Here is a 26,192-nt window from a genome sequence, read left to right on the forward strand (position 1 = left end):
ATACGTAAAAGTGCATATGCATGATTATGATATACTCATGGCATGATAAAGACAGGTTACAAGTTCTTGGATGACAACAATAAACATGACTATCTTGAGTACAATTTTCCTTCATGGTAAAGAAACAAACTAATCTAGCTATCAAAACATAGATTACTTCTAAGCAAATTTTATCATCTTCATTAAGCAAGGTTGTGTAGCTATCAGACAATAAAGATTATTTATATGAAATAAACCATAACCAGGGAGCATATCATGCTAAGTAACCATGGTTATCAAACAATCCAAAATATCACCCAAAGCCTAAAGGGATTAATTATTTCTATTTCTTTTATAAGCATTTTAAATAGCTTTATTAAGAAATGGAGCATACTTAATCAAACAGAGCTGGAATTAATCATGAAGCTAAATAATATTAACACAAGATCATATATTAAATTGCATGATTTTTGGATATACCCATAATTTACTAAAAATCATAGAAGGTTTATTCATTATTAAACAGGGGCAATTTTCATATATATGCAAACTGCCAGAAAATGGAATCTAATATTTTTCATGTGTTCTACTCATTTTAAGGAAGCCATACAAAAATTTTCATAATTTTTGGATCAGCAGATAATTCATAGCATAAATTCAAACATCACTCATTTTTAAACAAAAAGAAAAAGAAAAGCAACACTGTGCTACTGCAGCCAGGAGCTCGGCCCAAGCCCGCGTGAAACTTGGCCCAGCCGGCCCTCCCCCGCGCGCGCTGGTAGATTTGCAGAAAAGCCCTCGGCTTTCTTAGCAACCAACCCGCAGACCAGGCTACTATTCACATGAGTCTACGGCTTTGCAAACGAACCCCTCCCTCTTCTCGTCTTTACAACTGCGAGGTCCCCGATGCACCCGGCCGTCCAGAGCGTGACATCCTGCGGCGGCGTGGCTTACGCCGGCCAACTCCGGTCACCCCGAGCCAAACTGAGACGAGCACAAGCACCAGCAAGCAACCCGCAACCGAACAAGCTAGCAAACTCGCACTCTACTGCTCTAGCGAGCTCTGGCCACGAGCGGCGGCGGACATGGCCGCGGCGGTGCTTACGCCGGTGGCTCTAGGCTTGTAGAGAAAGAATGGAGAGGCCAGGAAGCATCGGCGTCTCACCCTGGGTGTGCTGACGCAGAGAGAAGGAGTGGAGAACAGTCGGGTGTTGCTTGTCCACGCGACCAGAGACTCCGGCGGCGAGCTCCGACGAAGAAGACGATGTTCCGGCGGCAGCTGTGAAGCAAAGAAGAAAAGAGCGAGCCGATGAGCATCACAAGGTCATGGCGAAGCAAAGACGAGAGAAAGAGAGAGCAGAAAGTTGCCCGGATGGGCTGACCACGACGAGCTTGACCACGGTGGCGCTCTGTCGCCGGCGGAAAGGAGAATGGTGAAATCCGGTGCTCTGGTGCGAAAGAGGGAAGAAGGGTGGGTTCTGGAGATGCGCAAGGAAATGATGAAGATATGCCCGCGGTGAATTTGGATATGGATCAACCGTGGCGGTGAATTTTGGATTGGAGTGGAGAGCTGTCCGTCGGTGCTCCGGTGGCAATCGACGTCGGTGAGTGCAGGAGAGAACGCCACGAAGCAAGCAGAGGCGCCAGCAGCTGCTCCACTTTGCCACGGACGCGAGCACGTGCTTGGACGAGATGAAACGGCGGTTCACGAGTCAGCAAACGCCGATCGACGCTCGGCGGCACACCGCCAAGAACAGGGGCCGAGCTTATCCCCCTTGTCCCCAAAATACCCTTTCTGAAATTATGAAATTACTTTGAATTTTTGAATAGAAGACAAAAATATGTCAAAATATCAAATGCTCAGAATTTTGAATGCTACAAAACATCTTTAGTGACCAAAGACAGATTTGAAATGGAAAGGGATGAATTTGAGCCAAACAGTTTGAAATTCAAGCTTAACTCCAAAATTTTGACTTGGGGTAAAACAGAATTTCAAAAATTACTTTTAATTTTGCATAACAACTTGAAAAACTCCCAACATGAAAGTTGTTCAAATTTTCAAGCCCTACAACTTTCATGTTGACCATTTTGCAAAATTCCAAACAGATTTTGAATTTGGGATTTAAGTTTGAAAAGGGGACACTTTCTGGAAATTTGTATTTTCAAAATTACTTTGAATTTTGTACTGAATCTTCAAAAACTCAAAACACCAAAGTTGTACATCTTGACAAGATCTACAACTTTGCTTTTAAACTCAACTTCAAATTTTGCTTGGTTTTTGAATTGCACAAAAGGGGCAAATCTAGGGTTTTGAAAACTAGGGTTTTCCCCCCTTAAGCCTTTCGGAAAAACTTTCACCCAAAGTTTTTAAACTCCAAAACAAGCATCCACACATAAAATAAACACACTTAAATTCCTAAACACATTCATCCAAAATAAACTTATTTTAGGTTAATGCATTAGTGTGTGCTTTAACATATTTTTGATGCAATGCTCATGATGACATGTCATATTTTAGTTCGCTTAACACCAGAGTGTTACAGCTCTTTCCCCCTTAAAGAAATCTCGTCCCGAGATTTACCTTAAAGTCTAACTAATGGAAAAGGAAATTTGTCAAACATTTCCAAAACCACCCTTTACAAAAACAGGGGTAGATTATAACATGATAGATTACATGGATAAGACAGAAGAAAGAAACTCAGGAAAACGTTCTAAGAGAAACTCTTCGGATTCCCACGTGGCTTCATCTTCGGTATGTTGATTCCATTGCACCTTGTAATATTTGATAGTTCTTCTACGAGTGACCCGATCTTTTTGATCCAAAATCTTGATAGGATATTCTGAATATGTCAGATCAGGCTTTAACTCAATTTCTTCAACATGAATGATATGATCAGGCACTCGAAGACATTTCTTTAATTGAGAGACATGGAACACATTGTGTACTGATAACAACTGTGGTGGTAAATCTAGACGATATGCCACCTTTCCACATCTTTCAAGGATTTGATATGGACCTATATATCGAGGTGCCAACTTTCCTTTTACTCCAAAACGAGTGACTCCTTTCATAGGTGACACTTTGAGGTATACATAATCACCAACCTCAAAGCTAAGAGATCGACGTCTCTTATCAGCATAACTCTTTTGCCTGGATTGTGCTATCTCCATGTTATCTCGAATGAGCCTAACTTTTTCTTCGGCTTCTTTGACTAAGTCCACCCCAAAGAGACTATGTTCTCCAGGTTCTGACCAATTCAAAGGTGTTCTGCACCTTCTGCCATATAGAGCTTCAAATGGTGCCATCTTAATGCTCTCTTGATAACTATTATTATAAGAGAATTCTGCTAAAGGTAAACATTCGTCCCATTTTTCTGAATAACTGAGCACACAAGATCTTAACATATCTTCTAAGATCTGATTGACTCTTTCAGTTTGACCTCCAGTCTGTGGATGATAAGCTGTACTATGCAAAAGTTTAGTACCCAAAGACTTATTCAGATGCTTCCAGAAAGCATTTACAAACTGTGTCCCTCTATCAGATACGATAGTCTTTGGAATACCATGTAAACTTACAATTCTATTAAAGTATATCTTAGCATAGATGGAGGCTCGATACTTCTTTCTTACGGGAATGAAATGAGCCGATTTGGTCAGACGATCAACAATGACCCATATGGAATCAAACCCTTTCAATGTTCTAGGTAAACCCACTATGAAGTCCATACTGATATCATCCCACTTCCAAGATGGAATTGGCAATGGTTGCAATTCTCCAGCAGACCTAAGATGAATTGCTTTCACTTTTTGACAAGTATCGCATCTAGCCACATAACTAGCAATTTCAAGCTTCATCTTAGTCCACCAGAATCTTTGTTTTAGATCATGATACATCTTATTACTGCCTGGATGGATTGAAAATCTTGTTGCATGAGCTTCATCAAGAATTTGTTTTCTGAGTTCAGGAACTTTTGGGACTACTAAACGATCCTTGAACCAAATCACTCCAGCTTCATCTATTCTGAACTTAGAATTTGGTTCAGTCTGAACCTTTCTTTTCAAAAAGATTATACCCTTATTTTCTTGTTGGGCTGTAATAATCTGATCTTTGATAGATGATTGAACTGTCATATTTGCAAGACTTCCTTGTGGAATCATTTCAAGACTTAACTTCTCAAATTCATAACACAAGGTAAGGTCTATAGGCTTGACTTCCAGACAATTGCAATGGCTCTTTCGACTGAGTGCATCTGCCACCACATTGGCTTTGCCTGGGTGATAATGTACCTCAATATCATAATCTTTTATCAGTTCTAACCATCTTCTCTGGCGCATATTCAACTCTGACTGAGTAAATATGTATTTCAAACTCTTATGATCAGTATATATGTGACAAGTATTGCCCAATAGATAATGTCGCCAGATCTTCAGAGCATGGACTACCGCTGCCAACTCTAGATCATGGGTTGGATAATGCTCTTCATGACGCTTAAGTTGTCGTGAAGCATATGCAATGACTCTGCCTTCTTGCATTAGTACACACCCAATGCCTTTGCCTGAAGCATCACAATACACATCAAAAGATTTTTCAATATCAGGTTGAGCTAGCACTGGTGCAGTGGTCAACAACTTTTTCAAGGTCCGAAAAGCTTCTTCACACTCGGATGACCACACAAACTTGGTATCATTCTTTAGCAGTGTTGTCATTGGTTTAGAGATCTTGGAGAAGTCAGGGATAAACCTGCGATAATACCCTGCTAATCCTAAGAAACTCCGAACTTGATGTACTGAAGTTGGTGACTTCCAGTCAAGAACTTCTTGAACTTTGCTTGGATCTACTGCAACACCTTCAGCTGACAAGACATGGCCCAAAAATTGAACTTCATCTATCCAAAATTCACACTTGCTAAACTTAGCATATAACTGATGTTCTCTCAGGCGAGTCAGCACTATCCTGAGATGCTCTTCATGCTCTTCTTTAGTTTTGGAATAGATGAGAATGTCATCAATGAATACCACCACGAACTTATCTAACTCTGGCATAAACACTGAATTCATCAGATACATAAAATGTGCTGGGGCATTTGTCAGACCGAAAGACATGACCAGATATTCATACAAACCATATCTGGTAGTGAATGCTGTTTTCGGAACATCTTTTGGCTTGATCTTAATTTGATGATACCCCGATCTCAAGTCTATCTTTGAAAATACCTTAGCACCAGATAGTTGATCAAAGAGAAGATCAATACGGGGCAAAGGATACTTATTCTTGATTGTTACCTCATTCAAAGGACGATAGTCCACACATAACCTCAAGGTATTGTCCTTTTTCTTCACAAAGATTGCCGGACAACCCCATGGTGAGGAACTAGGTCGAATGAAACCTTTATCCATCAATTCTTGCAACTGAGTTTTTAATTCTGCTAATTCTTTTGGTGGCATTCTATAAGCTCTTCTAGATATTGGTGCTGTCCCTGGCTTGAGTTCTATCTCAAACTCCACATCACGATCAGGTGGCAGACCAGGTAAATCTTCTGGAAACACATCAGGAAACTCACAGACCACTGGAATATCCTTGATTTCCTTAACAGAGATAGCACACACTTGCTCAACTGCTCTCTTAAGGGTAGGAAGATGGATAAGAAGTTGAGATTTGCTATTAGGTAAGTTGACCTTGATAGTTCTATTTAAGGTGTCTATAACTGCACCTCTCTGGCTCATCCAGTTCATACCCAAGATCACATCTATACTTGGATCTTTTAACACTATCATGGATGTTGGAAATATATATCCACCCAAGTCTATTGGCACCTGACGTACCATTTCCTTAGTGCATAGTCGACCCCCAGGTGACTGTATAAAGAACTCATCTTTGGTTGCACCAATAGGTATATTATGCTTTTCCGCAAATGTTCTATTCATGAAAGTATGTGATGCTCCAGAATCAAAAAGTGTAAGTGCTGGGTGTTGGGCAACAGGGAACATACCAAGCATCACTGGTTCTCCTTCAGGTATAGCTTCAACTTGAGTATGGAAAACCCTTCCTGTTTTCGGAGTACCCTTACCCTTCTGCTGATTCTGGGCATGACCTTTGTTCTGATTTGCTTGCTGATTTCCAACTGGCCTTGGTGCATTGACATATGGAACATTTTGCCTTGGATATGGACATTCACGAGAAAAATGTCCACTCTTCCCACAATTATAACAAGGGTTGTTGGCAGCTTGTGGCATTGGCGGACGGATAGCAGGAGCATTCGGCTGACGTTGAACATTGAACGGCATTGCCGGCCTTGCAAAACTCTTCTGCATATTCTGCTGCTGAGGCGGCTGATAAGAAGGACGATAAGATGGGCGGAACTGCTGAGCTGGATGATATACAAGCCTCTGACGCTTCTTGTTGCCGCCAGATGATCCAGACCCTGAGACAAACCCCTTCTTCTTCTTAGCCTCCTTATGTTTGCGATTCTTTTCTTCACTGGAGATGGCGATGTTTACTGCCTCATGATAAGATATATTGCCACACGATGCCATCATCAGCTGAAGCTTTGTATTCAAGCCTCGCATGAAACAATCCTTCTTCTTTTCATCAGTGTTGACTTGCTCAATTGCATATTGGGACAGATGATTAAACTTTCCAATATACTGTATAACTGAGTCATCCCCCTGACGGAGAGCTAAGAACTCTTCAAGCTTCATTTTCATAACTCCCTTGGGAATGTAATGGGCCCTGAAGGCTTCTTTGAATTCTCCCCAAGTGATTCGGTGGCGGGCTGGTTGAACAGCCAGTAAATTTTCCCACCAAACTCCTGCTGCTCCTCTCAGCTGCTGAGCGGCGAAAGCTGGCTTCTGGGTTTCAGTACAGTTGATGAGACTGAACTTTTGCTCCATAGTGCGAAGCCAATCCTCAGCTTCAAGAGGTTCATCAGCTTTTGTGAAAACTGGGGGACGAGTATCTGTGAAGTCAACATATGTGGTTTCCTCTCGGTTATGGCGACCACGACCACGCTGACCAACATTCTGGTTTTGTGCTAACAGAGTTGTTGCATTGACCAATGCTGCAATTGCATCAGCCAAAGAGGGTGGAACTGGTGGTGCATTGGGAAAATCATCCCCACCCTGGGAAGAACTAGCTCCATGGTTGTTAGCAGACATCTGTTTAGAAACACATCATACTTCGATTAACATACTTACTTAAACATCATACATCATGGCTTACATAGCACAAACGTTTCATCTTATTTATCATACAAGTCCGCTCCTAGGCAGGACTTCCGAAACCACTATCTTACACACTTCCCATACTAGAGGTTTTCTGACTAACTAAGTTACAAAGTCAGAAGATCACACTCGGTCATACTTCTTGCCTTCTCAACACCTAGTCGTCATCCATCTCCGACTCACTGGTGGTAACACCCTCATCTGGAGTGGGGGTTCCTGGTTCCTCTGCTTCACCCTCAGAAGTATCACTATCCACTTGGATAACAACTGGTCCTTCCTCTGCTGCTTCAGGAGCCTCGGGTGGATTGAGGGCATCCTGCAGCTGGTGCACTTCCTCATGGAGGGTGTTGGCATAGGCCTCAAGAGTGACCACATACCCTGCCATATGGTACAGCTGAACTTCCATATTGATGTTGTCAGTGAGCATCAGGCGCAGATCATTCTTCATAAGCCTATAGGTCCTTGGCGAAGGAGGACCTCCGCTGGTGTCACTCCCGTTTCCGTCGCTGGAGTTGTCAGTGCTGCTGTCGCTGCTATCGGAGGGTGGCGGATTCCTTGGTGCCAACTGGTGCCTGGGGACACGACCTCCGGTTGACTTGCGAGCGGTTAGGCGGGTACGTGCCATCTGCCAAAATAATTTTTATTTTGAATATTAGAACTATATATGTTCCAAGGTTAAAGGATAGAGTTTTCCAATTAGATGGACATATCACCTCTAATTATTAACAACTTTAAGGAGGAAAGTCTATTACATGTTTTCAATAATGATGCATGAAACGTACTTACGAACAAAGCATACGTCAAACAAATAATTAACTTTAAATTAGGCACTTGATATAAAAGTGCATAAACTTGCTTTTCATAATTAGGGCAATATTATAACATTATAAGCATGTTCCTGGTATATAAATATCACCATAATTATACTAAGAACATATCCAGTTGGATAGAAAGATAAGTCTACAGAATGAATTGAGACAAGTTAGAAGCATAAGACAAGCTTAGAAGCAATTTGGACTCAAACTCATTTGAAATTTAGTTTGACTCAAAAGCTTTTGAAGTTTTCAAATTCGAATACTGCTATACTTTCTAAGGGAAACCTGCTCTGATACCAGCTGTGGCAGAACCTCCTGAATTAAGTGGCCCACATGCACACATCATTGTACCAAAGACTTCTGATCGTCGTGCACGAGTTCCAAATGACTCAAGAAGTCTGTCGGGTGTCCTCGGGAAACCCGAATCATCCACGTAACATTCTTTTCAGGAATTCCCTCATCAAGCATCACAGTATTACAACATTTCATAGATAAGAGAAATCAGAGTAAAAGCGGAAAGGTTACAGAACATAGATTGAAACTTAAGTTCAAAGTTTACAAACCATAAGTATTTAATACATAAAAGCTTCGGAACTTTATATTACATAAACCATAGGTTCACACAACAACTTTTACTTGCCCAAGGTCACACATCAGGTTCATCCTCATCACTCTCCTCCACAAGAGTAAAATAACCATGACCATCAAAAGGATAATCAAGAGATTCACCTGCAACAGGGGTTAATAAAACCCTGAGTACAAAAGTACTCAACAAGACTTAACCGACTATAAAAGAGGTGGAGACTCAGGTATGCAGGCTATAGGGATTCAAGGTAAAGCTTTATCAAGATCAAGAATTTCTTTTGCATAAAAGCTTACTAAGAGTAAAGCCTACTTTCAAGTTTTAACTCAAGATTATCACTTATAACTAACCAAGATCATTATCCTACTTTCATAAGCAAATCACCTCTTTCTTATACCAAAGATTCACTTATTACTACGATGATGGGGTGAGGATTGAGGCTCCATATCCGAGGAAACACGGCGATTCGAATCGATTAAACCCAGCTGGGGATTCAGTACCACACGACATATGTAGAACTTAATCTTGCATATGTCAACCTGTTTCTATAGATCCTCCCATACAAGAACGGGTCCAGCGTCACCCGAGAGTACAGTACACCACCATCCTACAGCCAATCTAGATGTTTCCCGGTCATCTCAGATCCGTAAGGTGGGTACACGCTACTCTCGCCATCTCTCCACTCCCAGTACGCGGTTAGCCGTTCTCAAGTATCGGAATAGCTATAGGTAAGGCTTACCAGCGCATGTGGGCTGTACTCAAAGGTCTCAATCACAACAGGCCAAGCAACGGTACGGTCCTTAATCGACTCAGTTGGAGACACTACTTTAAGACTCCATTCTTAAAGCAAGTCCACCGACCGGTCTCAAGTTTAAACATTATTAACCATAAAAGTATTCCACAACGACCCTTCAAACGTTCTCATTTGAAAACTTATCTAATAAGCAGGGCTAAGCATACTAAACATTTTCATAAAGCAGGTATCAAGGTTAATATGGAAATCATCAAGGTAGATAATGCAGCAAATAGGATTCACTCAACTCCTATTCACCTAATGCATCATATTAACTCAAGTGATAGAAATAACTTTATGAAAATACAAGGATAGGGTTTAATGTCCGGGGCTTGCCTTGGTCGGAGGAGACGTTCGGCAATTCAACAACACCCGAAGGATCCACAAACTCGGAAGAAATCCACTGAGGATCAGATTCTTCCGGAGCGTATTCTATACGTAAAAGTGCATATGCATGATTATGATATACTCATGGCATGATAAAGACAGGTTACAAGTTCTTGGATGACAACAATAAACATGACTATCTTGAGTACAATTTTCCTTCATGGTAAAGAAACAAACTAATCTAGCTATCAAAACATAGATTACTTCTAAGCAAATTTTATCATCTTCATTAAGCAAGGTTGTGTAGCTATCAGACAATAAAGATTATTTATATGAAATAAACCATAACCAGGGAGCATATCATGCTAAGTAACCATGGTTATCAAACAATCCAAAATATCACCCAAAGCCTAAAGGGATTAATTATTTCTATTTCTTTTATAAGCATTTTAAATAGCTTTATTAAGAAATGGAGCATACTTAATCAAACAGAGCTGGAATTAATCATGAAGCTAAATAATATTAACACAAGATCATATATTAAATTGCATGATTTTTGGATATACCCATAATTTACTAAAAATCATAGAAGGTTTATTCATTATTAAACAGGGGCAATTTTCATATATATGCAAACTGCCAGAAAATGGAATCTAATATTTTTCATGTGTTCTACTCATTTTAAGGAAGCCATACAAAAATTTTCATAATTTTTGGATCAGCAGATAATTCATAGCATAAATTCAAACATCACTCATTTTTAAACAAAAAGAAAAAGAAAAGCAACACTGTGCTACTGCAGCCAGGAGCTCGGCCCAAGCCCGCGTGAAACTTGGCCCAGCCGGCCCTCCCCCGCGCGCGCTGGTAGATTTGCAGAAAAGCCCTCGGCTTTCTTAGCAACCAACCCGCAGACCAGGCTACTATTCACATGAGTCTACGGCTTTGCAAACGAACCCCTCCCTCTTCTCGTCTTTACAACTGCGAGGTCCCCGATGCACCCGGCCGTCCAGAGCGTGACATCCTGCGGCGGCGTGGCTTACGCCGGCCAACTCCGGTCACCCCGAGCCAAACTGAGACGAGCACAAGCACCAGCAAGCAACCCGCAACCGAACAAGCTAGCAAACTCGCACTCTACTGCTCTAGCGAGCTCTGGCCACGAGCGGCGGCGGACATGGCCGCGGCGGTGCTTACGCCGGTGGCTCTAGGCTTGTAGAGAAAGAATGGAGAGGCCAGGAAGCATCGGCGTCTCACCCTGGGTGTGCTGACGCAGAGAGAAGGAGTGGAGAACAGTCGGGTGTTGCTTGTCCACGCGACCAGAGACTCCGGCGGCGAGCTCCGACGAAGAAGACGATGTTCCGGCGGCAGCTGTGAAGCAAAGAAGAAAAGAGCGAGCCGATGAGCATCACAAGGTCATGGCGAAGCAAAGACGAGAGAAAGAGAGAGCAGAAAGTTGCCCGGATGGGCTGACCACGACGAGCTTGACCACGGTGGCGCTCTGTCGCCGGCGGAAAGGAGAATGGTGAAATCCGGTGCTCTGGTGCGAAAGAGGGAAGAAGGGTGGGTTCTGGAGATGCGCAAGGAAATGATGAAGATATGCCCGCGGTGAATTTGGATATGGATCAACCGTGGCGGTGAATTTTGGATTGGAGTGGAGAGCTGTCCGTCGGTGCTCCGGTGGCAATCGACGTCGGTGAGTGCAGGAGAGAACGCCACGAAGCAAGCAGAGGCGCCAGCAGCTGCTCCACTTTGCCACGGACGCGAGCACGTGCTTGGACGAGATGAAACGGCGGTTCACGAGTCAGCAAACGCCGATCGACGCTCGGCGGCACACCGCCAAGAACAGGGGCCGAGCTTATCCCCCTTGTCCCCAAAATACCCTTTCTGAAATTATGAAATTACTTTGAATTTTTGAATAGAAGACAAAAATATGTCAAAATATCAAATGCTCAGAATTTTGAATGCTACAAAACATCTTTAGTGACCAAAGACAGATTTGAAATGGAAAGGGATGAATTTGAGCCAAACAGTTTGAAATTCAAGCTTAACTCCAAAATTTTGACTTGGGGTAAAACAGAATTTCAAAAATTACTTTTAATTTTGCATAACAACTTGAAAAACTCCCAACATGAAAGTTGTTCAACTTTTCAAGCCCTACAACTTTCATGTTGACCATTTTGCAAAATTCCAAACAGATTTTGAATTTGGGATTTAAGTTTGAAAAGGGGACACTTTCTGGAAATTTGTATTTTCAAAATTACTTTGAATTTTGTACTGAATCTTCAAAAACTCAAAACACCAAAGTTGTACATCTTGACAAGATCTACAACTTTGCTTTTAAACTCAACTTCAAATTTTGCTTGGTTTTTGAATTGCACAAAAGGGGCAAATCTAGGGTTTTGAAAACTAGGGTTTTCCCCCCTTAAGCCTTTCGGAAAAACTTTCACCCAAAGTTTTTAAACTCCAAAACAAGCATCCACACATAAAATAAACACACTTAAATTCCTAAACACATTCATCCAAAATAAACTTATTTTAGGTTAATGCATTAGTGTGTGCTTTAACATATTTTTGATGCAATGCTCATGATGACATGTCATATTTTAGTTCGCTTAACACCAGAGTGTTACATGAATGATTAATTTGTGACTACACAAAGTGTGCGAGTGCATGATGTCTTCCTCCAGCTATGGGGAGCAACAGGACTAACATATGTAGTGTATTTTGGGGTTTTGATGATTAATGAGACTAACATATGTTTTGCATAGGTTAATGCAATTGAGTTAGTTGCAATGTGAATGGGCACAAGTGTCTTGATCCAAGACTTTGTGATTGATCGACTTGTGGTGCAAAGGATGATTGATAAGACTAAGGCCTTGTTTAGTTCCCAAAAAATTTTGCAAAATTTTTCAGATTCCCCGTCACATCGAATCTTTAGACACATGCATGAAGTATTAAATATAGACAAAAATAAAAACTAATTGCACAGTTTGGTCGAAATTGACGAGATGAATCTTTTGAGCCTAGTTAGTCCATGATTGGACAATATTTGTCAAATACAAACGAAAAAGCTACAGTGTCGATTTTGTAAAATATTTTGAAACTAAACAAGGCCTAAGGACACTCTAATGAATGTAGGTTGTATGCATGGGGACATTTTCTAATAGTCTGTATTAGTTTTTTTGCTGTATTATTAGAGGGGGGTGGGGGGGGGGGCAAGGCGTCCACCATGAAAGAGTTGAAGCGAGAACATGTGGATATGGTAGAAATATTCTGGTAAAATCTCAACTAGCTGCTAGCGGAATCAGCTAGCACGATGCCACTGTATGATCTGGCATAGCTAGAGGAGGCTGGGGGATCATCTAGTAATGTTTGCGTGTGTCAACTTTTTTCAACGATTGGGAGCCTCTTCACCTTCTATATTAATGCTACATCTGGAACATTTGGAGCTACTCTTCCAACCCACATATGCCATCACTTAGGCCTTGTTTAGTTCTGAAAAGTGAAAAATTTTCGGTACTGTAGCATTTTCGTTTGTTTGTGACAAATATTATCCAATTATGGACTAACTATAATCAAAAGATTCCTCTCGTGATTTCCAGCTAAACTGTGTAATTAGTTTTTGTTTTCGTCTATATTTAATGTTTCATGCATGTGCCACAAGATTCGATGTGACGGAGAATCTTGAAAATTTTTTGGTTTTCAGAGTGAACTAAACAAGGCCTTATGAGAAGACTGTGAAGCATTTAGAGAGACACCCAAGCCATAGTGTCAAGAATGAACGCGGTTTTTTGTCTGTACATGCTGAGCAGGTATTATCCTAGCCGTCTAACAAATCTCGAGATATGTGCAACTGACACTGACAGCTTCATTTCTATATTGCTTCTTGCTCCTATACGTTATGTACATATGTACTACTATACATTAGCTATACCCCTTCTACTGTGCATATGTTTCTTAATTCTTCCTCCATTTCTCTCCAGACCAGCAGCCCACATCTGCCAAATGTTGGAATACTAGCTGTCATTTTCCCCATCAATCTCTCTCTCTCTGTTCTTCTAGGTTTTACACCTAAATGAATTTGATACTGATGCGTAAGCGTGTTCCATTTTATTTTTTCAATATTGTTGCTCATACTTTTTTTTAATGTTCTAGCAGTTACTAATAGTTTTTGTTTCTAAAGCGTGAATCTTTGTTAAATTTTTAGGTTCTGTATTAAATGATATTTTATTTAATTGCCAACAAATCTTGCATTTTCTTCAATAAATCCTCTTACTAATCTAAGTAAAACTATGGACTGGATGCTTTAATAAATATGGGTATACCGGGGCAGGTAATTGATTTAATAACAGATTCTGTATTTTAAAAATGAGTTCTCATGTTTATGATATTTATATGATATCTTTGGTATCTGAAAAAGTTATTATTTTTATTTTCTCTATTGCATTCAGTTTTGAGGGCTATATGTAAGACTGTATATATATATAATACTTTTTGGCTGTTATATTCGATAAAATTATTAGTTTGCAGCTAATTAGTAGCTTTCAAATGATTACATCATATGCAGTATTCATTTCTAACCTCTTGGACCTTAATTTTTTTATAAAAAGTGATTGACATTAGTTCGCTTCCATTAGCTTTGGTATTGGTAACTAGCATAATGCGTTGAAAAAGTTCACAACTTCGCATGTAAAACCTAAAAATAACTAGTGCACATACTTTTCAGCATGTTCTTACTAGAGTTAAGCTTGAGATTTGTTTGACTTCTTAAAGTATACAATGTGTACTTATTTTGGAACAGAGGAAGTATAATAAGCTAATGGATGGTACCGATGTGATGTTCTAAAATATTCTATCTGTCCTAATTAAAATAACTATTAGCTAGTGGCTACTTCCTATTAGATCCATTAGTACATTTTATAACACTCCAATAATTTCATTTTTGGGTTGGTTTTAGAAAACATTAAATAAAGCTCATCCTATAATTAAACAGTGTCAACTTTTCCTTTGATTAAACCTTGCATATCATTATACTTTCCGTTTGTACTTATTGAGTTCGACATGAACTCACCCTTGCTATTTCTCCTCCCACACTCCCATTGTGTAGCAAAATGCTGCTCAGAAGAAGGACAAAGATGTTGTGGAGTTTTCTAGAAGCCTATTAGAAGTGCTTGCATATGGAGCCTCCAGTCAGCCACTCCTGAAAAGAATGAAAACTAAGAAGTTGGAAATAATAATTATGAAAAATAAAATATGGGTGAAATAAATAAAAAATTATGATGTACTTACTTAATCATTAAAAATGTAAATAAATAAAGATTAATTAAAAGCAGATGAAGAACATGGGAAAAAGTAAATAAAAATGAGTTAACAAAACTAAAATAATCGGTGCAAGCCAAGAAAAGCAATAACTCAACAGCAAGTGGGTAAGGAACATATTATTTTTGTTCTTTCATATAGTGTTTTGTGACAATATATTGTTTGTAATATAAATTTAGATTATTAAGGCTGGAACCAACATACTGTGCATGCTAAAAATAAAGCTGAAATATTATATAGAAGTAAGCTATTAAAAAGATATATAAGAGTACGCTATTAAAAAGACCTATTGTAAATGATGTGGCAATAAGCCGTTCGAAAATAACAGAAAAAAGTACGTCAAATGAAAAATTAAAAATAGAATAAAATGTCAGTGTGTGAATGAAAAACTAAAAATAGAATAAAAGATCCGCGATTAGTAATAGAAGATTGAGAATATTTATATTTAAACATGTGTACTAATTTGTTATCAAAAGTCACGGTTTAAAACATTTGGCACATGCAAGTGAGCGGCAGCACACATTGGCAAACGAAAATACAAAGAGAATACGGTAGAAAAAAATGCTGGCACAAGTAAATACCAAAAGAGAGAAGATGTCACAAATCTCGAGGACAGCTTTTAACGGAGAGGATAGTGTCCGCTTAGCATGTACATGCCGCGAGACATTATCGGTCAAGAATTAGGTGTTACCATGTTCTTGCTTGGGTTTTCTTGTGCCAGAGCTTCAAGTCTTCTTATTTTTTGTGATTGCCATCACTTATACGATTCAGTGAAGGACTTAATGACCTTCCTCGGTGGAGCTATTGTGAGGAGGCTCTAGAATCTTGTACACGATCTTGAAACCCACCATTCCAGAGTGACATACGGATATTCACTAGTGGAGAGGAGCTTAAGTATTTGTGACTTAGGTGCTCCAACGTGGAGTAGGTGGGTGAAAATAATCCGAGACATGGGAAAATTTTGGTTGCCTCTTTAGGTTTCTTACATTACTTATTGCTCTAGCTTTTTGTGTGCAAGTTCTCTTGTGTGACTACGGTTGTTTTGTAAGCGAGCTTAGCATAGAACTACTACTTGCACTTAAGGACATCTGATCATGAGACCCACTTTATTAGTAGTCTATCTCATAGGTTGTATAAAAAAGCGTGTGAAACTCATAAGTCATAATAGACTAGCTTAGCATGCTCCTCTAGTTATCTCGCTAAGGACTTGTGTAGGATGGTCAATGGTCATAGTATGTTTTTGTCAAAAACTTAGGTGCCAAGGTGCTTTGGAGATTTAGAGTTTGCATACATTTTGTGTTGTCGTCATCATCTCATTTTTCTTTCTCCGTGGCTATCACCCTAGGCCCTCCTGCAGTCCTGCACTACCTTCCTTGCCCCCCCCCCCCCCCACCCCCTCTCCACATGTGTCGTTCTTGACAGTTGTGTAGAGGTTGTCGTCCAATCTAGTCATAGCAATTAGGGTTTAGATTGAATAAGTTATGCCCTATGGGCTACCGAAGGGTATCGCCTTCGTCGATTCCATTTTGGATCTTGTTTCTTGCAAAGAGTTCCATATCACCTTTGTTGATTCCATGTTGGATCTTGTTTCTTGCAGAGAATTCCATCAAAAATGCCTATCTAGACTTTCAGCTCGGCATTCTTCACACCGTTTTGGTTTTTGCAAGGTTGATATTGTTGGTGGGGAATGATCGTGTTCCCCATTTGCATCTTCAGGACCAGTTAATGCAGTACAAATAAGCATTTTTTTAGGTCAAGCAGCAAACAAGAATTGTTCGCAAGGTTATACCATCAAATACAAGTCTGACGTCTGCAACACAAAAACACTTGGGAGCATTCTCCCCATCAAGTATATATTTGATAGTACATTTTTACTGGTTACAACCCAGGCACGTTAATCTTCAAATGGAATCGTAGGTGCACATTTACATTCTTCGGCTTGGATCGCATATCAGCAACTCCAATACAGACTCAAATAAGGTGAGAGAAGTCCCAAACCTTCTTGCTGGGAAAATTTAAAGCCTTTCTGCAAGGCTGTCATCATATCGTACTTCCATTTTGTAGTTCTCCAGACGGGCAGGCGTCTTGGCTTCCAGGAAGCACACCAAATCATCAGATCTATACATCCTATATCTTCCTTCGAGCATCTAATGCTAACAATTCTTTTAGTTTTTCTGTGTATGCATATTCTAAACCTAAAAGAATAACAACCTATTTCATTGATCCTGGAAATGCAGATCCATATCTCCTGTGTTGTCATCATCGTCATCGTCAAGGTAATCCACAGGTACATTTGCAGGCCGCCGTTTCAACCTTTGGAATATGTCATCAAGAGATTCAGGTGAAGAGACATTTGAATTCAGAACAAATCCTGGATCTTGGCGCAAAGGAAGAAACTTCTTTGAACCCATATTTGCTTTGAAATTTTGAAAACCATTCTTCATCGAGGCCCATGTTGCAGACACACCAGTTGGTGGTACACCCGCATTGGACCGCTGCTCAGAATTTCTTTCTTCAAGCAAAGATACAGAGTTCGGTGAAATTTCCTTTCTCACTGCCTTCCCTGACTGCCGGTTCTGTTCTCTAATAGAAGTGTATTTGCTGGCGATAGTCTCCCTGTTGTTTGCATATTTCGACTGACCGGCTCTCCCATCATTTCTGGAAGAGGTTGCCCCAACTTTCATCTCCACTGTATTTTCAACCTGCAACACGGTAGCCGAATGAAAACAGAAACCAGTAGGTACTGAGTAATAAAAATAAGCTAAAATTCAGCTGGAAATGACCAAAGGCTAAAGAAGATATCTTCCATCTCAACCACTAAACTATCCCTAGACTAAAACATACTGATAGTTGAATCTCCTATGTAAACGAAGGAACGATTCTACGCACCAATGGAACATTTTGTGATTCAATATCTGTGTTCACGCCATTGAAATTCCTTGCCAATGGAATAACTTGCTCGCCCACTTTGCACCCTTGTTCAAGCCAAGACCTCTCTGGAAAAAAAGAAAAAAAACATTCAATTATTAAAGCAAATCATGCTTTCAGATGAACTAAATGCCAGTCTTTGAAGCAACAATTCAACAGCAGTTACACAAATATTCATTCCCAGTAAAAGATAGGAAAAGCTAGGACAATCATAATTCAGGATCCTGATTTGCCTTTCACTAACAAGGGAACCAATGGAAGTATGAAACTGAAGTCCTTCAGGAAACTTAAGAAATAAAATAACTCTACTTCTCCACATGCAGTATCTGTGGAGCCCTTACCTTTTTGTAGAATAATCATTCCAGAGGGATCTAAACCATCTATATTCTCTTCTTCACGTTGGAACTTGAACCTTTTCCAGCTTCCCAAAAAGTCAATCACACGGCCAAAGAAATTACTAGCAACCAATAGCGTATAAACAACCATAATCAGTGGGTAGATCCTGTTGAAGCCTCTGCCGAAGAAAGGGACTGCATCATCAATGTTCCCCATTCTCTGAAACAGATAATTTGTCGGCGATTAGGAATGAACTATCTTTTTGATAAACAGAAAACATAATTAAAAATCAAAGAGAGAAGCCAAAAACCATTCCCTTCCAGGTGACAAGTAATAAGGCATGCTCATGTACAGAACTGATATAGTTATACCACAAACAATGAAAAACAAAAAAAAAACACAACTATTACCTTCTCAAATGTAGTTTTAGCATTGCCACCAAGGCGGATGAGATTAAGAAAGTTATAAGAAATAGGAGGTGCATATCTTGCAACCATTCTGCAAAACAAAATTTGGTGAAGAAATAAAATGATCCGAGTGGCTTTGGAATAGAAACACATCAAGCATAAAAAAAAGCATTAAAACTTACGAACAGATCATAAGCAAGCTGACAGAGCTGGTTTGCCTTGGAGTTAGAGAATAGAACATCAACATACCAATCTTGAATAATGAATAATATGTGCAAATGCACATATACATCAAGGGGACAAAAGCAGCAACCTGTGAACAAACCTAAGTTCATAAAGATGACCAAAAAAACTGAAAATTATGAAGTTATAACAGAGTTAAACAAAGGAAGTGACTTTTCCCCAATGGCAATAGTGAAAAGAAGTTGAAGGATGTCACTCATTTCACATGCTCCAAGCGTCGCCTAGTAACTATACTCACATATATAAAGCGTACATGTGTTTGTTTGAAATTTAACTAATCAGTAGGTGATAGATGAACATGACTGTTATGTCCTATGCAAATAAATTATCTAATGGCATCACTAAGACAAGATAGTAAGTATTGTAGAGAGACAAGATAGTATTGCTGAGGGTAGTCAGCCTCACAAGTAACAAAACTTTATGGTAAACTGGGCAGGTAGAAAATCAGTTGTAAGTATTTACATAAAGTGTTTGGTTCCTTACCTGAACTAAAACCTCTTGTTTTCCTACAGCTTTTATAAGAATAGAAAAGAGAGAGAGATCAACACCACTTGGAAGTAAAGTAGCTTCAGCCAACAGTATAGCAGCTGACATGCAGCCAAGGATAACAGCAAATGCTTTTTGAAGCTGCTTTCTCAGTATACAGCGCCAAATGAACTCTGGAAATGCAACAAAAGTATCCTTGAGTCAGCTCAATCGTTAAGCACATGTAACAAATTTACCAAGAAAGTAAGAATCTAATCTAACTGAGATGCTTATTGTAAGGAATTATGAAAACCAAAAAACTGCAGCAAAGGTAAGAAGAATACCAATAGTGTCCAAAATTGATCCAAGTGTGCCTGAACGACTTTCTCTAAAACTTGATACATATTTCCTGTTAAAAAAAATTAGATCAATACTAATATCAGTTCATCTATCAGAGAACCCTGGATGAGTTGCAGTACATATTGCTTAAGTTTCCCAAACAGTTACTAAGAATAGAATTGATGTCTGTAAAGTTCCTCAGGTTGACAAGCACAAGCATCAATAGCGATTGGACAATTCGCCAACATTCAAATATTCTTGGTGAACAGTATTGCTTGCAGTATAAAACTTTTGTGGAACTGTTAAGAGTGGGCAGCACACAATTTGCTCTTTTTTTGTAATTTACTAATTTACACATTAAGTCTTCCCTCATGATGATCATATATCACTTGGCATAACTTGCTTGACAGATGCAGCACTATAAGGAAAAAACAAACTCCCAAAAGGTATCATCATGTAAATATGATCAAATGGGACAAAATAATATTCCTATAAGATAGAAAAGAAATGCTACTTGCAAACAATATTTTTAAGGCAAAGAGATTACACTGCAAAATAAGACCAATAAACTCACCATCCATTAGCATCACGGCGTTCATAATTTTTTATTGTGTCTTCTAGTTTGAGGGCTTCCATGACACAAGTCATATACTCACTGCACAATGACAAAACCCTTAAAACTTAGTGGTTAAATAGGGCAGCGCCAGTCACACTTTAATGTTATTATTTGTTCTATACTCTAGTATTTACTGCTTACTAGCTTTTCACAAACCTGCATGCGTCATATTTGACAGTCCACAACCCCACATTATTACTAAATGAAATATATACAATGGCTTATTCTATAATACCTTTTGCACCTATAGTACTCCTCATGAGCTCTCCTGAGTTGGCGCCGAAGTGTGGCCATCGATTTATCATCAGTATCATAGTCCATATCATTTTCACCTAATCTACCACCAGAAGGTTTAAAGGATGGATCCTCCCGCAGCTGCGAGAGACAAAAACATTAAGATATTTTGCATATATAATAAGCAATATTTAAATTTAACACACTCACAGATTACAGCAGTACCATTTGAGACAGCATGTTATCAATAATATCCATGTAAGGCCTCAAAATGTCACGTTTTGACATTTGATTTGATGTAGCTTGAGCAACCTGGAAATTGACCGACACTTCAGAAACATGAAGAAACTGCATGTTATTGCTTAAAAATTTATGAAATATACATACAACAATTGCATTTGAATATTCTTGATGGGCATTATCAAGCTTTACAGCCATCTTAGCAACTCTATGAGAAAGTACTTTTTGGCGGTGAGACCAGTCTGCGTTTTTCCAAATGTTTCTTGGAATTTCGCTTAGCCCAAACCCAAGAAGAAAAGCACCAGTCACTAATCCAAAGGTATTTGAGCATGCCATTGCAAATCCCACAATACCACCATCCCTGTCAAGAAAAGTTATTTTAGATCAAACACCCTACTAGATACTTGTATAAAGGACAGCTAGTTTTAGAAGAAATATAATCATTGGGGATGAAAGCAAAGCATCAATCTTTGGGAATGAAAGCAGTACTTTGATAGTACCACTGATTATATTTTATTCATCTCAAGAACCAAAAGTGACTGTGAAACAATAGTCATTTTTTTCTGGAACACGCAAGAGATTTTGCATCATTTCATTAAGAGGGAAAAGGAGAACTGTACAAAGGAGGGAGAAGAACCCCGCCCCTCCACATGGGAAACACTAGACCAGAGCAACTAGCCCCCCACAGCTAACATGACCTGTGACTATGAGACACAAGGCCAAAGAAACTAGTCGAGTACAGGCTAGGAGACAATGAGCACTCAACAGAAACTTAGGGAAAATTAACCACAACATCTAGGAACTAAACATATTATTTTGAACTGCTTTTTATCAAAACTTATATAGATGTTTCGGCAAAACAGTTCACCATTAGCTTGGCAGCATCAATACCATGAAAATGACAAAGGCACAATGGTGACCAATATTAAAGTGACACTGCAAGGCTATGTTCAGACATCAGATCGTCGTGTGAAATTTTGCTCAAGTAAAGATTGAACATACCAAGCTCTATGCATGATTAAGAGTAGTATGAGACCAATAAGGCCAATGGCTCCCACAATTGAATAAAAAAGCAGGTTCATATGAATGCTAGTTTTCAGCCTTTCTTTAACAGTGAAGTCTCCTGCATCTTCATAGCCCTGGATAGTAGGAACTACAGCCCTGTTTGAAGACATAAAAAACAAGCCTTGTTTAGAAATACCAACACCAACGCAAATGTTCAGACTTCCGAGGAAACACCCGTGCATCCAGCCATTCAATAAAATTTGCGACTGAAGATCCAAGCAAACCATAACTATGAGTGTACAAGAGAACTAAGTTCACACTGAGGTGCCTTACTAGAAAATGAGTAAGCTACAATGATACATTCAGCATAAAATTAGATACACTGAAAATCTAGCAGTTAATATTGGTTGTATTATATGAACAGGGAGATAATTTTTCCAGCATTTTTTCCTTCTACAGACCATATAATGTATAGCCAGTGTTTTCCCAAGTACCAACCTAGTTTGGATAAAGCCAAAAGAGTTGCATTGATGCCCCAAATGATGGAGCAGCATAGAAGGCAGAGATTGGACTCTTGAAAATAGTACTAAAATCATGGTTATAACTGGAAATGGATGTGCCAAGTCATCAAATAGATGTTTTTTCTTTGTTTTTTAGATGACACTAAGAATCAGGGAAATTCAACCATTGGGAGGAACTTATGCAAGGCATGTTCATAGCATACCATGTTAGGATAAATGTGCTCCAATAGGACCAGCTCCAAAAGAATCCAATGCCACCCTTTGCACTGCCAGTTAATGTCTGCAATAGAAATGATCGAAGGGTTTGAACCAAAGGAGTATAAAAAGATAATTTTCCAGTCAGTAGATAATAAAAATTGTCATTTCCATTACCGCTAATAAATTTATCGATATGATTTAATGGACACATGTGTCTTTTTTTGAAAGGGGGGTTAGCTTTGAAAGATTAAAAAGAACATCAAGAATTGACTTGTGCTCAAATCTGTATTACCAAAACACCGACACAAGATAAATGGCAAGGACATAACATTAAGGTAGGCCAAGTTAGCTGCTAGGGTTTCTCATTAGTCAAACAATTCTGAACTGACAGAATACTCGGTTAACTCCATAACTATAACAAACAAAAGAAGATGTTTCGAAGAGGTGGCATCAGGACTAGAGGGTTGAACCGCAAGTTATTCAGTTATGAAGACTCGAATAGTGTAGAAACAGAGTTCTCTAAACGTAAATTGCAGTCAGGCAGATTATATGCAATACTCCTAGTCCCAGGGTAACAATCAATTTGCCTCAGGGACAAGGTTTCCACTGCATTTGTAAGAGCTATGCAACGAACTGGTAGACACTTAAATGGACAGCAGGGGTGAAGCCAGTTTCCCAGACCTCATTCGTAGCAATACGCATCAATTCAAAAGCGTGCTCCATCCGTAACACGTTAGTTTGTGATACAATTCAATTCGTACATACACCCAAAAATTGCAACGCAACTAGAACACGAAACGAGCTCCACCCGGGATCTAACAGCACCGACAGCCAAACCGGCGGAGCCCGGGGCAGAAGATGGCGTAACCGGGGGCGGTGGATGAAGAAGTGGGAGAGGGACGCGGCAAGGGATCTGACCTGCCAGATGTCGGCGGGGACGAGGATGATGATGGAGAGGGAGCAGAACCATGCGTATCCGACGGTGACGACAACGTAGCGCGGCACAGCGGGGCCGGCGAAGTAGCGGAGCGTGACGACGACCATGCCCAGCGTCAGGGGCAGCGATATCAGGTAGAACACCCACATCTCGCCGCCCCGACGCTCCCCGCTAATCCGCTTCGACGCCGCGGCGGCCGGAGGGAAAGGAAGAGTCGGTGGAGCCGGGCCGGCTGGGAACCGGAAGCTTCTCCGTGTTGCAGGCGCGCAGGCGGGAGGTGGGGCCCGGGAGATCGCGGGGCTCTTTTGTCTCCGGGGAAGTGGAGAAGCGCGCACGGCTGGGGAAGAAGGAAGAGGAAGGTGCTGGTGGGCCGAACACGGATCGTTCGGTGGAGTTTGGGAAATGTCGGTCCGAGGGGAGTACTGACACGCACGCAAAGATTGTCATGTAAAACTTGCTAAAAAACGCACCGGTGGATCGTTTAAACTTTCCTCCAAGGTCTTGTTTGTTCGTGGATTTGAAAATCTTCTACGAATCACATTCCATTTTAAAATATTTGAAATGGCTAGAAAGTTATTTAAATCCAATCCAAATTTGTGGTGTGGCTAATCATAAAATATGTTCCTTATAAACAATTTTTTAAAAGTTGTTTGTCAAAGCAAAGAATCATACGTTAGGTCCAAGAGCTCTCTAGCTGCGCACGTGCTCCCACATCTCTCCCCGCAAAGAACAACACACACGTTGTAATTGAATACTATAAACTATAACACATAATTGATAATATGAGACATAAAAAAATAAACAAGAACATGAAATTATATCTAGAAATTCAGAACAATCCAACTATTCAGGGATGAAGCTTGCATATTAGTATGCTGTCACATGACAACAACGATGTTTTGTATGTGTTTTCCTTTGCTACATAATGTTTATAAATGAAGATTTGTCATGGTTTAGGCCTTGTTTAGTTCACTTCAAAAACTAAGAACTTTTCAAAATTTTCCGTCAAATCGAATCTTGCGGCACATGCATAGAGCATTAAATATAGATGAAAATAAAAACTAATCGTAGAGTTTACGTGTAGATCGTGAGATGAATCTTTTAAGTCTAGTTACTCAATAATTAGACAATATTTGTCAAATAAAAACGAAAGTGCTACAGTATAATCCAAAAACTTTTCGAATCAAAACAAGGCCTTGAAGGTGGTATCAATAACTTTTGAACCTAGATCTGCCCATGCAACTATTATCTTTCAAAATAGCATAGGTTCAGTAATATTTGCCAACCATTGTTGTGGTAAAAATATAAACCATTATCTCTTAAGTTCTTAGAGCATCTCCAACAATTTATCATTTTTTGTTTGCTATTTGTTGTAGTTTGCTAACTTCCAAAATGATATGGCAAGTGAAAAAAAAGACATCTCCAAGTGTTTGCCATAATTGACTTGGCAAAAACCAAAATTGTGGACCCAACTGCATTTGCCGTGACTTTTCTTGCACGCCGTATTTGGTCCCGCGCTTTTGGTCGCGCGCGTTTCTTCTTCGCTGCATTTTCTCGTCGCCGCACCGCCAGTTCGCGAGCATCTAGGTCACCGCGTGTTTCCTGGTACCTGTATCCGAGACGCTGCAGGTCGCCATCGAGGGCTTGCGATATCTAGGTAAAACCGTTGGAGATGGTCTTAGCAAGCATTTGTATTAGGAGTTGCCGCCCTGGAAACATCGCCACCACAAGGTCTCCATCTAGGCCCTCTCCTTCCTTTTTGGTGAGTGAGGGGAGGTGGCAAGAAGGGAGGGGACAAATCTAGTCTGTTTAAGGTCTACTCAAAATAAATCTATTCACAAAATCAAATGTTTTTCAGCTCAAATATTGTTAGTTCTAATGACTTTTGTGCTTGCCACGACGAGATTACGTTGCAAGCGTCGATTTCATCGGTAGGAGGCTAATTTGTGGTCATTATCCGCAAGCGGAGGGGTGCTCCTAGGCACCGCCGTATAGGCAGTAAATTCAGCTATCATGAATTCGTAACTACGACAAGTTATTAATGGTTAATGCGTGGAACTTTGGTCGTTAACACTCAAGACATAGGAAAATTTATCTTGGTTCGAAGCACGAAGCCCTACGTCCATCAAAGAATTCTTCTCGTGAGAATGCTCAAGTGAGTTTTTACACTACAAGAAAGCCCCCTCCCCTCTAGCTACGCTTTATATGTAGGTTTGGATACGTTTTATTTCATCTCTACTAAAGCATAGACACACTTTACTAAAGCGTGTCTAGAGTGTCGCCTTTACAACTGAGAGAGGGAGTAGGAGAGCGTAAGTCGAGTTCTGATCTAGGGTTTTGGAAATGAGTTTTGTCCCCCTCTAAGGGTTCCCTTGGTTGTCTTTGTTCCGCTTATCTGGAGGGTAGATGTGCAAAGTTTAGAGGTTCTCTGATCTCTAAGGGAGCACTAAAGGTTCATTAATTGCCACCCAACCCTCATCGCAAGTTGGTAGCTCCCGGTCTCAGTACAGTGGCTAGGCTCTATCTCACCGCCGTATTTGTTGATATATCTTGGCCCATGGAACTACTTAGTATGTAAGAGGAGTTAATATATGGCGCACAAACTCACAAATCCATAAATTTGCTGGCGTAAATCAAAACGTGGAATGTGTGGCACACAAGACCAACTTTCCTCGATGTCATGGTTACA

At 40.0% G+C, this 26,192-nt stretch overlaps 1 protein-coding gene across 2 annotated transcripts; it reads right to left on the reverse strand.

Annotated features, from left to right (window-relative positions):
- Positions 16,806-23,918, reverse strand: LOC8074814 (LMBR1 domain-containing protein 2 homolog A). 2 transcript variants are annotated; one of them, XM_002454193.2, is made up of 14 exons: positions 23,485-23,918; positions 22,572-22,648; positions 21,845-22,003; positions 20,990-21,203; positions 20,828-20,914; positions 20,604-20,743; positions 20,327-20,407; positions 19,758-19,822; positions 19,432-19,607; positions 18,888-19,018; positions 18,709-18,796; positions 18,304-18,517; positions 17,924-18,030; positions 16,806-17,736 (listed from the first exon to the last, which is right to left on the reverse strand). In XM_002454193.2, the coding sequence occupies exons 1-14, from the start codon at positions 23,650-23,652 to the stop codon at positions 17,251-17,253; spliced, it is 2,193 nt and encodes a 730-aa protein (XP_002454238.1). In that variant the 5' UTR covers positions 23,653-23,918; the 3' UTR covers positions 16,806-17,250. The 2 variants fall into 2 exon arrangements, with proteins under 2 accessions (XP_002454238.1, XP_021315539.1); XM_021459864.1 differs by having other exon boundaries at positions 16,855-17,736; positions 21,065-21,203.

Source organism: Sorghum bicolor, chromosome 4, assembly GCF_000003195.3.
Source record: "Sorghum bicolor cultivar BTx623 chromosome 4, Sorghum_bicolor_NCBIv3, whole genome shotgun sequence".
Taxonomy (NCBI): domain Eukaryota; kingdom Viridiplantae; phylum Streptophyta; class Magnoliopsida; order Poales; family Poaceae; genus Sorghum; species Sorghum bicolor.